The sequence below is a fragment of the Labrus bergylta genome, chromosome 14, assembly GCF_963930695.1.
Source record: "Labrus bergylta chromosome 14, fLabBer1.1, whole genome shotgun sequence".
In the NCBI taxonomy this organism is placed as follows: domain Eukaryota; kingdom Metazoa; phylum Chordata; class Actinopteri; order Labriformes; family Labridae; genus Labrus; species Labrus bergylta.
Window position 1 is genome coordinate 7,206,981 of NC_089208.1, and position 14,279 is coordinate 7,221,259.

Sequence of the window (14,279 nt, forward strand, 5' to 3'; positions counted from 1 at the left end):
ATTGATTATGGTATTAATAACAGCATCAGAGCCGAGTTATAAGATTAGAATATGATTATGAATATGATATGCAAATTACCTGACAGGTGAGTGCAGGGCCGGCGGGGCAAAATTAGCGCAGATTACCTGATAGGTATACTGTTGCTAGACTCTGGACTGTGATAAAAACGGAGACAGAACCAAAGTTCATGTGAGATAAACAACATTAAACGAACAGGTGAGACGTGATCTGGAGAATGTTTGATTGACAGGTGCAGGGTTAAGTTTTAGACTTTCAGTCTTTAAAGATCACAGACATGATTTAACTTTTAAATCAGAATGTTGTGATGAATCAATCAACAGGATCAAATATATTTATACCTTACTAAAGACGCCTGAGGCGTTCGTGGACACAGCAGGTTGTTTTCTCACCTGAACAGTGAGTCAGCAGGTCGTAGGTCACAAACATTTTAATGATTTATTAGCTGCTGTATCGATAATGAGCCATTAGTCATTTTCAGCTCAATAAAAGCCAATCGGGGATCATATTCAGACGACACACAGTCAAACACACAGAACACCTGAAGTCTGCAGTAGGTCAACTCTCCACACAGGTGAGTCAGTCACTGATGACAGGATGTGACACCTTATTTTCAAATTGTAATAACAATTGTTGATATTTGGATTTGATGTCTCAGCTATCGGTATGAAGCGCCGTCTGTCATCTCTCGAGTTCTTTCTTGCCGTCGTGTCATCTCTGCTTCTTCTCTGCTGTGTCGGTCTGATCGTGGTTTCATGGCTCAGCCTGCAGCCTGAAGGTAAACATACAGTCTGTGTTTGATCACCTGATCAGGTGTCAGCACAAGTTATTGATCTTTGTGTTGTTGCTGTGTTGAGGTGCTGTTGAGCCGGCGGTACTGAGCGGTCGGATGGTGGTTACAGACGGAGCCACTTTCTCTGAAGAGCTCCGAAACTCCAGCAGTCTGCTCTTTAAATCCCTCGCCTACGACATACAACACTTGGTCAGTTCACTTTGTTTAGAAAGGAAAAGCTTGATTTAACCTCCGACAACAGCTTTTATTATGAAAATACACACTGCAGACTACACACTACAGACTGCACACTGCAAACTACACACTGCAGAGTACACACAGCAGACTACACACTACAGAGTACACTGTGGACTACACACTACAGACTACAGACTACAGAGTACACTACAGAGTACACACTGCAGAGTAACCACTACAGAGTACACACTGCAGAGTAACCACTACAGAGTACACACTGCAGACTACACACTACAGACTGCACACTGCAAACTACACACTGCAGAGTACACACAGCAGACTACACGCTACAGAGTACACTGTGGACTACAGACTACAGAGTACACTACAGAGTACACACTGCAGAGTAACCACTACAGAGTACACACTGCAGACTACACACTACAGAGTACACACTGCAGAGTAACCACTACAGAGTACACACTGCAGACTACACACTACACACTACAGAGTAAACTGCAGACTACACACTACAGAGTACACACTGCAGAGTAACCACTACAGAGTACACACTACAGACTACACACTGCAGACTACACACTACACAGTACACACTACAGAGTACACAACAGACTGCACACTACAGAGTACACACTACAAGCTACACACTACAGTTTCAATGACCTCACAGTATGTCTGTGGAATCACATGATAACAGCCTGTCTTTTGATTGGTTGAAAGGTCTCTGATGCATTCAGTGTATCTGAGCTTCGAGGTGTCTTCAGTTCCTGTCACGTTTTAAACTTCAGGTCAGATCTGATTATCTATCTATTGTTTATTTATTTATTGATCCGGTCAGTTATAATTTGGATCAATGTATTGAGAGTGTGTGTGTGTGTGTGTGTGTGTGTGTGTGTGTGTGTGTGTGTGTGTGTGTGTGTGTGTGTGTGTGTGTGTGTGTGTGTGTGTGTGTGTGTGTGTGTGTGTGTGTGTGTGTGTGTGTGTGTGTGTGTGTGTGTGTGTGTGTGTGTGTGTGTGTGTGTGTGTGTGTGTGTGTGTGTGTGTGTGTGTGTGTGTGTGTGTGTGTGTGTGTGTGTGTGTGTGTCCTCAGTCGGGGCAGTGTGGTGGTTACCTTTGATCTCTGGTTCAGTCAGCTGATCAATGCAAAGGAGGCGGAGCAACAGCTGGGGGCTGGGCTTCAGGAGCTTGGGGCCACAGGATTGCTTATTGACCGAAACAGCATCAAGATAACTGGTGAGAGTGTGATGTCACAGTGATGTCACCGTGAGGTCACTGTGAGGTCACCATGATGTTACTGAGAGATCACTGTGAAGTCACTGAGAGGTCATTATTAAAAACTAAAGTTTTTTTTAAATATATAGAAAAATCAGACGAGTCGACGGAGACCCCGCCCAGTATCAAACCTCCACCAGGTGTGTGCCTCCATCATCATGGTCGTCATGTTGAATCTCCTGCTGTAAACTGAAGTATTGATCCCTAAACTCTGATCTGATTGATTATTGTTTTATTGAGCTGTGTCTTTGTTTCCATAGCGACGTGTCCTCCTGATCAGACTACCTGTGCTGATCGATCGCTGTGTGTGTTGATTAAACGTCTGTGTGACGGAGTCAACGACTGTCCTGACGCCTCTGATGAAGAGCACGCTCTGTGCGGTCAGAGATGATCATTGATACTGAAACATGCATGAAATGATCCCTTTAACTCAATAATTACACTTCCTCTGATGTCATCACTCTTGTCTCCATAGCGACCAGGTGTGACGGACAATTCATGCTGAGAGGTCAGAGTGGAACCATCAGTTCAACGGAGACGAACCAGAAACGCTTCTGTCGCTGGATCATCAGGTACACACACACACACACACACACACACACACACACACACACACACACACACACTCGCACTGATACAGTAATAAATCATTGTATTTTGAAGTTAATGTTTTTTTTCAGAGTTGACCGAGGACTTTCTGTTCAGATCAACTTCCTGCAGTTTGACATGACCGAAGACATCGACTCTCTGAGACTGTATGAAGGAGTGGGAACAGGAAAACACCTGACAGGTACACACACACACACACACACACACACACACACACACACACACACACACACACACACACACACACACACACACACACACACACACACACACACACACACACACACACACACACTTTAATAGTCTCTCTTTAACTCATGTTTCATGTTAACATGTAGCCAGGCTCTCAGGCTCCGCCCTCCCAGGCACTGTGTGGCTGCTGACCAACCAATCAACTGTGGAGTTTATTTCTGATGATGTCGACAGTCTGTCCAGGTTCAACGCCACCTACAACGCAGTCAACATCTCCAAACTACCAGGTAACACAGAACGCCACGGAACGCCACGGAACGCCACGGAACGCCACGAGATGACACTTCTCTTTACGGTGTGTGTGTGTGTGTGTGTGTGTGTGTGTGTTTGTGTGTGTGTGTGTGTGTGTGTGTGTGTGTGTGTGTGTGTGTGTGTGTGTGTGTGTGTGTGTGTGTGTGTGTGTGTGTGTGTGTGTGTGTGTGTGTGTGTGTGTGTGTGTGTGTGTGTTCAGAGCAGCAGAAGCTCAACTGTACCTTTGAGCAGGGCATGTGTTTCTGGAGGCAGCAGGCTGATGATGAAGATGATGATGGAGACTGGATTCGAACCTACGGCGCCACATTTCCTCCTCTGAGCGGCCCCAGTGTAGACCACACGCTGGGCAACAGCTCAGGTGAGTTCACCTGTCCTCAGCCTCATTATATATTATACAGATAACATGTGATGTGTGTATTAAACCACCGTCAGCAGCGGGACAGATTCAGTGTGAGGACTACTCTATGATTGGTCGGTTTGTGTGACTGACAGGTTTCTACATCGTCACTCCTCCAAGTCCCGGCCAATGGCTGAAGAGGTTCAGGATCCAGAGCCTCCCTCTGACTCCGCCCACGCTGCCCATGTGTCTGAGCTTTTGGTAAACAACAGAAAATAAACAAACATATATATATATATATATATATATATATATATATATATATATATATATATATATATACATATATATAAATAAAGAATAAACAACAACAATAAGCCCCGCCCTCTGGTGTCAGGTATCACATGTTTGGAAAAGATGTCCACCGCCTCAGAGTCCTGCTCCTCCAACCATCTGCTGATGTTACAACTGCGTTCCAGAAAGATGGTAACTATGGCGACAACTGGCACTACGGCCAGGTGACCCTCAACCTGACCACAGAGACAACGGTGAGTGACATCACAGGAAGTCAGATGACTGAGTGGTCTGATTGACATCATGTGATCCTCCGGACTGCAGGTGGTGTTTGAAGCGTTGAAAAAGGGCGGGATGATGAACGACATCGCTCTGGATGACATCACACTGACCATGAAACCATGTGACCCCGCCCCCCCTGAACCAACCAATGTACCACCTCCAACAACCCCGCCCCCAATACCAGGTAACACACGGAGCACGCCACACGGAGCACGCCACATACACCAGATAACACACGGAGCACGCCACATGGAGCACACAACATACCCCAGGTAACACACGGAGCACGCCACACGGAGCACGCCACATACACCAGATAACACATTGAGAACGTTGTTGCATATTGGCACAAATTGTGAATCTAACTCTGCCCTCTGATCTGATTGGTCCAGCTGACTGTGGAGGACCATTTGACCTCTGGGAGCCAAACTCAACCTTCAGCTCACCAAATTACCCACAATCCTATGGGCATGAGGCCCACTGTGAGTCCGAGACGTTTGAACCTCACGTGTTAGCTGTGGGATAAACAGGTCACCATATTTACCCATGATGCTCTGCTTCTGCAGGTCTGTGGACCCTCCACACCACCGAGGGTCACAACATCCAGCTTCACTTCCTGGACTTTGAAATTGAAGCTAGCTATGACGTCGTTGAGGTGCGTGACGGGGCGGGGCCTAACTCCACCTTAGTGGGTAGGGAGCTGTTCTACCCATAATCCTTTTCACCTGGATGCATTTTTATTCTGCATCAGGTTTAACTTATTTTGTTTTCTAGCTGTCCTCACAGGTAGCAGTGGCCCCGCCCACGATTTGTTCTCAACATCCAATCAGATGACAGTCTGGTTCTTCACGGACAGCTCGGGTTACCGCCGCGGGTTCAATGCCAACTTTACCTCAGGGGTAAACCTTGGGTCACCAGGTCAGTGCAGGGTCAGAGGTCAGAATAGACAGTTAAAATGATCATTTGTGTGTGTGTGTGTGTGTGTGTGTGTGTGTGTGTGTGTGTGTGTGTGTGTGTGTGTGTGTGTGTGTGTGTGTGTGTGTGTGTGTGTGTGTGTGTGTGTGTGTGTGTGTGTGTGTGTGTGTGTGTGTGTGTGTGTGCGTGCGTGCGTTTGATTCATGATTATTTATTTGCGTGTGAACAGCCCCATGTGCAGATGGTCAGTTCCAGTGTCTGACAGGAAGTTGTATCCATGGTAACAGTCAGTGTGACGGCGTGGTCGACTGTCCTGACGCCTCCGACGAGTCTGAGTGTGGTGAGATGATTAATAATCGATTCATCAATTCAATGTCGTCAATTAAACTTAAAGGAAAACTCTGTCATAGGATGTATGGTACGTAGGGTTGCCACCGGTCCTGTAACATACGGAATATTTTACACTTTGATATTGCGTTCCGTTTTGAATCAATACGGGATGCTGTTTGTCCCATATTTCCAAGATGCCTTGAACTCAGCATCATTCCGCCCGCATTCAGCCGGCTAGTTCCCGCCTCCTCAGAGTGTCCGTTGATTTGTTTGGTTCTTTTTTGGAATGAGCAATGAGAGCTCTTTAGTGATTGGGTGAGAGGAAGTCATAGGAGTCAAAAGGAAACATGGCTGCCTCTGATACCCGCACCGTGGCCCTTTCCGAATTGTCACAGTTCAGTAGGCAGTACGTACTATTCAGTATGGAGTTTCAGTATACTGAACTTTCATGGTCATTCAGTATGCATTTTTTGGGTCCATCTCAGTATATTGAACATTTCAGTATGGATACTAACTTCCAGGTTTTATGCAGTATGGATCGGATGCGTGCTTTCAGGAAATGAATTGTATTTTACCCCCCACAATGCTGTGCGAAAATAAACGAAAATCGTCACGTCACGTTCGCCTCCAAATCAAAACAAACGAGCGTGGATTAATTTAATCAATTTCTCATCTTAATTTAAAGTCCCGACTGAAATCACTACTTTTAATTAACAACAGACAATATAACAAATGTCTGCATTATTATAAAACCTTTCCCCCTCTATTTAAATAATGATTTCACTATTTAAATGCGTCTTTATTGGTTTATTTTATATTCTGTATATTACTGTCTTTCATTTGTACTTTCCTTTATGTACTGTATGTTATTTAGTTATTTAACTTGTCTTTTACTTGATTTACATTGTGATATTGTTTTTTGTTTACCTGACTGTATGTGCATTACTCTTCTTGAATAAAGCTAAACAAAAAAACGGAAAAAAAACGGGTGAATGCGGCAGGTTCGGGAAACGTAAATGACGTCACTTCCATACTGAGTGTATCAGAAGAAGTAGGAACAAATATCTGCCCACTGTGCACACATACTGAATAGTAGGTACTAACAGTATGCAGCACGGATAGTACATACTGCCTACTGCATACTGAAAGATTGAGTATGTACTTGGCAATTCGGATACGGCCCGTGTGTTTCTTCCCTTCTGGGTCAGGTCATTTTCGTATGTCAGTCGTCAGTTTAATAGTGTCTCCTTGTGCTTCCTCGTGGATCCTTGTTTTTTCATGTTGGATTTTGAAAGTATGTTTTTGTTTAAAGAATAAATCGTTTTAGTTAATTCTGCATCTGGGTCCTCCTCTTAGTTTTCTCGTTCTGTAACAGAATTAACTGACCCAGAGGGGAAGAAACACAGAGACTAAATAGACACAGGGTAATCAGACACAGGTGAAGACAATCAGGGCAATCAACATGGAGGGAAACACAGAGAGGCAGGAATACAATACAAGAAACACTGAGGACAACTACAAACTAAATCATAAAACACTCAAGACACACAGAACTCAAGAATGAAACAAAACACACTAGAACATAAAGAAACACTGAAATACAAAACTAAATAAGACCAAATCATGACAATATCATCTTTTTTGTAATTTTATTGGCTACAAGACAGGTCAATAATTTACATAATCGCTTGTAATTGGCTGGGGCTGTATACCTATGTACCGCTCATTGATTCCGGCACACATTGGCTATTGAGGGGGCTAGGCACTGAATGGAAAGTTGTTATTGGCTAAATGAGGTATCATTCGAAAGGTCAGACTTCAGCCTCCATTTTGCTACATCACAATAGCATATTTTCGCTCGTATATGTGAAGCATTACAGATAATACCGTGGAATATTGTGAAGTGATGTGACATATATGAAATTATATTACAGCAACTTGTGGAATTTTATGGATGTAATCATGTGTTTGGATTACTTTTTTCACTGGATCTAATTAATGTGGACACTTGCTGATAAAGCAGCACCGTTTTTATTGGGATATTATCATCAGAGATTTATACTACAACTTCTATAATTGTTTGTTTGTTTGTTGTTGGTCTAATAGATGATTATATTGTGGTTGCTGTGGTGGTTGAATCTTAAAATGGTTTATATTTATGGAAGAACAGCAAAAAAACATTTCCAGCGATATATAGCATGTAGCATGCTTCAGCACAGCTGTTGGGTACATGACACACAAAGACGCACACCAACCACAACATGCACGTGGCGGACCGTGCACGGTCTTTGCTTCATGTGTCGTTAATGAATTAATGTTATGTTAAAGGTCCCATATTATGCTTTTTCTGGTTTTATATGCTCTTTAGTGTGTTTTCCAAGTGTCCTGTGCATGTTTAGGCACATCTATGTGCAAAAATTCAAAGTCTGCGGAAACACAGCTTCTCCTACGTCCTCCTGTTAGCTGTAGCATTAGCTGCATGTAACGCTCGGTTCTAGCCACCCTCGATAGAAATTTGTCAGTCCGACATCATTGTCAGTGTGAGATCGGTGATCTAAGCCCATTGGCTCGTTGTGGCAAGCCCAGCAGCTCATGATGCACGCCTGTTAACTTCTGTAGCACGCCCACGATATGCCGTAGCCTGCGGTAGCACAGTAGTGCTAAGGTGCTAATGTTTATGCTCCTCTCAGACGGAGACAGTGGCTGCATTCGAATTGTCCCTCCTATCTCCTTTCACTATCCACTTTACCTTAACCCCGCGAAAACGTCATGATGTCTAGGAGAGATGTTAGGAGAATTCATAAAGGACTTAGGGAAAGGCGATCTCGTTGCTCTGACAATCCGACCACATTTTCCACTAAGCGATGTCATTAAATTCGACGGGCCGGCGGAGGTTAATGACGTGGGTCTGCCGTGTTGAAACTACAATGTTCCGAAAATGGACTACAAAAAACGAATCTAAAAATCTCTTTCTGTGCCTTCTTACCGGTGAAATAATCCTAATTACCACGAGGTTGGGATTGAAATAAAAGAAATATAGACCACCAGGCTACAAGTAACAAAAGTGAAACCATCACCTTCCTGTCCACTCAGAAATCAATATCAACATAAATATGAAATTAATTGTTACATGTATGCAAGACAAGAAGGTACAACTGAAGAAATGCACAAAACATTCTGAATTGAATAAAACACCATCTGATAAAAATGTCTCTTATCTTTTATCTCTTACATGATCTGTGTCACTTTACGATCATCGTTAATGTTCGTGAACGGTCGGATGCGCGACTCGCTTTAAATGTTGCGGCCGCAAGGAATTGTGGAACGTCAAATCTCATCTCCTTTCATAAAGGATGGTCCAGTGTATCCTATGCTAAAGGAGGTTATAAAGGAAGCATTGACCCACCTTTCCTTAACTTTTAGAGAATTCGAACGGCTCTTATCATGGCCGCCACTTAACTGCTTCCGGGGTTAAGGTAAAGTGGATAGTGAAAGGAGATAGGAGGGACAATTCGGATGCACCCAGTGGCTGCATTCCCAATATGGTAAAAGAGGCGGGACATTTCCGAGAACCGTGCTGAGCAACTGACCAATAACGACAGAGCGGATCGGTAGACTAATCAGAGCAGACTTGGCCCAAGTGGGGCTCTGCAGTGTGGGCTCAACAGAGTGTAGCTGACGGACTCAGAGCGTAGAGGGAGCAAGGAGGAGCAGTCCATGAAAACAGACACTTTTTTCAGACTTTAGCTATTGTGAACGTACAAAAGTAGGTACATAGATTAAATATACGAACCCCAAAAAGGGCAGAATATGGGCTCTTTAATAACTTTATTTGTTAAGTTAAGTTGTAAATTAAATAGGCCTAGCCTATTTATACAGTCTATACCGATTTATACAGTCACCTCAATGACTGTAAGCATCTGCTGAAGTCCTGTTAGGTGCATACATTACTGTATCTGCCTTTACACTGAAGTTTTGCGCCTGTAAATTATTTCTGAAAAAAAGTGTTAATAAAGCACTTTACTTAAAACTTTAAGTATGACTCTTACTTCATTAAAACCACGTTTTAAATCATGATTCACCACAACTGGTGCCCCACCCCACCGTTGGGCCAGTGGTGGTCAGGCCCCTACTGAGTTTCACCCTGCTGCGGGGTGTCCTTTATTTTTCTGCTTGGGAGGTGGCAAACCTAGGTACACCATGTAAAGGGTCGTCAACCAATTCATCAATCAGTCATTTTTTATACCACACCTACAATTCTCTCTGATACACACACATTAGCTCAACACTGTAAAATATTCAAATAACCTCGGCTAGGTGTTTAACAGGTGTGTGTTTGTGTGTGTCTAAGTTGTGTTACAGATGAACAGTTCCAGTCCTCTCCAGTTTCAACTTCTTTCCTCTCTGCTCACCGTTTGTGCCGACAGCTGGAACTCTCACCTGTCTGTGTTCACCTGTCAGTACCTGGGCTACAGGTAACTCACCTGTCTGTGTTCACCTGTCTGTACCTGGGCTACAGGTAACTCACCTGTCTGTGTTCACCTGTCTGTACCTGGGCTACAGGTACTTTAGCTGTGCTCACCTATGTGGTTTTGTCTCTGTACAGGTCAGGGGAGGCGTCTCTGCTGCCGGCTCAACCTGAAGATTCACCGTTTACAAACATCACTATCATCAATGGAACCCTGCAGACCCAAGTCAGGTACTGAACACCTGAACCAGAGTTAAAGACAGAAAGACCGTCAGAGCCTCAAACTGAATCTTTGACGACAAATTCTGCTCATTTTGTGTTTACAGTGAAACCTGCAGCAGTGAGAGAGTGATTTCTTTAACCTGCGACAACCAACGTGAGAGCACTCATAAACACTGACCGTTAAAACTACTCACACCTACGCTGATAAACTCTGACTGTTAAAACTACTCACACCTACACTGATAAACTCTGACTGTTAAAACTACTCACACCTACACTGATAAACTCTGACTGTTAAAACTACTCACACCTACACTGATAAACTCTGACTGTTAAAACTACTCACACCTACACTGATAAACTCTGACTGTTAAAACTACTCACACCTACACTCAGAAACACTGCCCGTTAAAGCTACTCACTCCTACACTCAGAAACTCTGACTGTTAAAACTACTCACACCTATACTGATAAACTCTGAAAATTAAAACTAATCACACCTACACTGATAAACTCTGACTGTTAAAACTACTCACACCTACACTGATAAACTCTGACTGTTAAAACTACCTACACCTACACTCAGAAACTCTGACCGTTAAAACTTCTCACTCCTATACTGATAAACTCTGAAAGTTAAAACTACTCACACCTACACTCAGAAACACTTTGAGAATTACATACTTAATTAACGTTTTTCACCCAGCTGATGTTCTATTTATGCTCTTAAGTGTAATTTAATATTTCTTACAAGTGTAAAGTTCCATATTGAATGATTGATCGATATGTGTCTGTGTTTTTCAGCGTGTGGCGTTCGTCAAGTTTTAAATGACTCGAGAGGGATGGACAAATCAGCAGAGAAGACAACAGATGCAGGTTTGAGATTAGTTTGAGTCTGACATCTTCTTGTTTGGCTGATACTGGGTTTTTTTCAGTGCAGCTATGCTTATTCTTATCTGTCAGGTGGGGGCAGAGTGGTGGGTGGGGCTAATGCTTTGAAGGGGGCGTGGCCATGGATGGTGTCTCTGTGGTGGAAGGGGCGTCATGTTTGTGGAGCCTCTCTGATTGGTGGAGACTGGCTTCTCACGGCTGCACACTGTGTCTACGGGTGAGACTGAAAACACAAACATTTTATTTAAGCTCTTTAAAAAATCTTAAAAGCACACACCTGTGCTGTCCTTCAGGTGTTTAATGCAACATTTTGAAAGTCTCTGCTCCCGAATGAACTATGTGTTTTTGTCCTACAGGAAGAACGTCCACCTGACATCCTGGTCGGCTGTTTTTGGTCTTCACGCTCAGAGTAACAGCAGCTCCCTGGACGTTCAGACTCGACAAGTCGATCGCATCGTCATCAACAGAGAGTACAACCGACAAACCAAACAGGCGGACATCGCCATGATGCATCTGCAGACGCCAATAAACTTCACCCGTCAGTAAATACGTTAAAAACAATAACTGCAGACATCAGTGTGTCCTTACCTATTAATCACTGTGTCCTTAATGTCCTTCAATGTGTCCTTGTGTACTTCGTGTTAATGACTGTGTCCTTGTGTCCTTCAATGTGTACTTATGTCTTTGTGTCCTTCGTGTTAATCACGTTGTCCTTGTGTCCTTCAATGTGTCCTTGTGTCCTTCGTGTTAATCCTTGTGTCCTTCACTGTGTCCTTGTGTCCTTTGTGTTAATCACTGTGTCCTTGTGTGCTTGTGTCCTTCACTGTGTCCTTCAATGTGTCCTTGTGTTCTTTCGTGTTAATCACTGTGTCCTCAGCATACAGTGTGTGATTTGAAATCCTCGAACATGTGACGTTAGATTGTCTCAGCTGTGAACGATTAATCGATTAAATTTAAAATCACTTTTTCACCTTTTGTTATAGACTCAGTTCAACCACTTTGTTTACCTCCTGGAGGCCACGACCTCTCACCAGGAACACGCTGCTTCATAGCAGGCTGGGGGAAGGAGGAGGAGGGGGGTAAGAAACACACACACACACACACACACACACACAGCTGTCTGTCTCTCCCCAGCTGTCTCTCTCTCCTCATCGGTCTGTCTGTCTGTCAGGTTCCCTCCCTGACGTTCTGCAGGAGGCTCAGGTTCCTCTGGTGGCTCAGGCTCAGTGTCAGGTGCAGTTACCTGAGTACACCATCACCTCCAGCATGCTGTGTGCCGGACTCCCCGAGGGAGGGGTCGACTCCTGCCAGGTAAGTCCTTACCTGGTCCCACCTGGACTCTTTCGTCCACCGGTTGCTGTCTTCAAAGTAAATCAAGTTTAATGTGTTTCCAGGGTGACTCTGGAGGTCCTCTGATGTGCCAGAAAGACACTGGACACTGGACTCTGATTGGTCAGTCAAATATACACACACACACACAGTATGAAACAGTGTGATGAGTGTGAGGACAGAATAAATGATGCATTCTGATTGGCTTCTGGTAGGTGTGACATCATTTGGCTTTGGATGTGGACGTCCTCAGAGACCTGGAGTCTACGCACGAGTCTCCGCCTTCACTTCCTGGATCGCTCAGACCAGACGCTTCTCCTGATAATTCAACTCTGTTATCAACAAATTAACAAACAAACAAATAAATCAGGACTGTCAGCATTAACGAGTTCATCACATTAACCTCACGTTTGTCCCTTCAGGCTCCCCGTAGATAGTAGTCCTCGGTGATGTAAAAGACCACTGCTGCATCTTTGAATGTCTCATTTCACTTTAACAAACTCTCAGACAGCTCAGCTGACGAGTCCAAAGTAATATCCACCTTATGACATCACACATTGACCTTTGTTACTGTTCCTTTGAGCTGTTTGACTTCACTTTGGGATCCCTAACCACTTCCTGTTTCTGTGCTTAACTTCCTGTCCTAACCTTCACTCTACAGGAAGGACCTTACTTTATTTCAAAATAAAAGCACACAGCAAGAAAAGAAGTCTCATCTTAAAGGCCCTGCCACATAGTGGCGACGAAGGCCGCTTGTGGCATGTGTGAGAGGAAATAATTCTTCATGCCAGCAGGGGGCAGTAGTCTGTAATCGTCATTCCAACAAGGGGAAACTGGAAGAGGAAGAGGAGGAACGCGGATAAATAAACCGTTTTTATGATACGAGAAGGCCATTTCCTCACTGGTGTAGCTCAACACTTGTAATAGAGGTACTTTTAATGGAGAATAATGTCTGATTAAAAGTCTTTACTTGCTTTGGTCACTTCCGTTTTTCTTCTCATGCACTGATTCGCTTAGCTGAATAGCCAATCAAAGGTACTCCTGTCACCAACCATGCAGACGGCTAAAAAAAAGGCCAATGGGGGCCGACGTGGCCGACGGAGCTGAACACACCACAAAACCAGATCTACGATCGCTCGAGTCAGTCCTTGGTGTGTCAGGGCCTTCAGACAGGACAGATCTTCAGAATAAAAGCCTAACTGTTTTCCTTTTGTTAATGTGAAATAATGGAATTTCAGACATGTGATTAAAACATTTACTCTTTTAACAGCCCTAAAAAATAAATGTATAATAATGTGTAAATAAAACATGAGGTTTATCTTCTCACAGTTAAACTTCTCAGAGAAATAACCGCCTGTTACTATTTCTAATCGTTGTCTGTCAGCTTTATTTCCATCATCACTTCATGAATCTGAGAACATTGGACTATGTTTGGTTCTTCAGATCTTTGAAGGTAAAACATTTGATTCTGATGAATGATACCTCTGTGTTCTTTAAAGGTGACGTGGGATTCTTTTGTTGTGTAAATGAAGTTTTGAATGCTGAGCGTTAAAATAACCTTCATCATGGGAGGGGGTTAATCAACCTGATCTGTTCTGATTCAAACCTGAACCTTCAGAGAGGATGTGGGCCCAATGGAGCCGGAGCGAGAAAGGAAGACTCCAGACGGTCTAGAAATAAAAAGAAGAGTTTGTCTAGTGAAGGAAGTCAAAGAAAGAGGACAGAGGAGGAGTTTGTGGTTGGAATGATGAGGTCACCCAAACAGACGGACTGTTTAAGGACCCTCATGAGGTTAGGGTCTGTGCAGATAACAAGG

The 14,279-nt window shown here is 43.7% G+C and overlaps 1 protein-coding gene across 1 annotated transcript; it reads left to right on the plus strand.

The window, feature by feature from the left end:
- The first annotated feature begins 231 nt into the window (after positions 1-231).
- tmprss15 (transmembrane serine protease 15) lies at positions 232-13,813 on the plus strand. The gene is made up of 28 exons (XM_065963361.1): positions 232-593; positions 678-797; positions 877-1,001; positions 1,731-1,798; positions 2,101-2,243; positions 2,372-2,422; positions 2,543-2,662; positions 2,758-2,854; positions 2,963-3,072; positions 3,230-3,370; positions 3,595-3,753; positions 3,888-3,993; positions 4,130-4,280; positions 4,351-4,492; positions 4,701-4,790; positions 4,875-5,000; positions 5,083-5,226; positions 5,453-5,563; positions 9,905-10,028; positions 10,160-10,252; positions 10,348-10,397; positions 11,048-11,119; positions 11,207-11,351; positions 11,491-11,672; positions 12,118-12,213; positions 12,306-12,445; positions 12,529-12,586; positions 12,679-13,813. Exons 2-28 carry the CDS (start codon positions 686-688, stop codon positions 12,783-12,785), a joined length of 3,063 nt encoding a protein of 1,020 aa, XP_065819433.1. The 5' UTR covers positions 232-593; positions 678-685; the 3' UTR covers positions 12,786-13,813.
- Positions 13,814-14,279: the final 466 nt, after the last annotated feature.

Excerpts from the sequence above, each read along its gene's own strand:
- tmprss15 (XM_065963361.1), top strand. The coding sequence starts at position 686 with ATGAAGCGCCGTCTGTCATCTCTCGAGTTCTTTCTTGCCGTCGTGTCA. Across the intron at positions 11,120-11,206 it reads AGAGAAGACAACAGATGCAG|GTGGGGGCAGAGTGGTGGGT; the intron begins GTTTGAGATTAG and ends CTTATCTGTCAG. Across the intron at positions 12,587-12,678 it reads TGGACACTGGACTCTGATTG|GTGTGACATCATTTGGCTTT; the intron begins GTCAGTCAAATA and ends GGCTTCTGGTAG.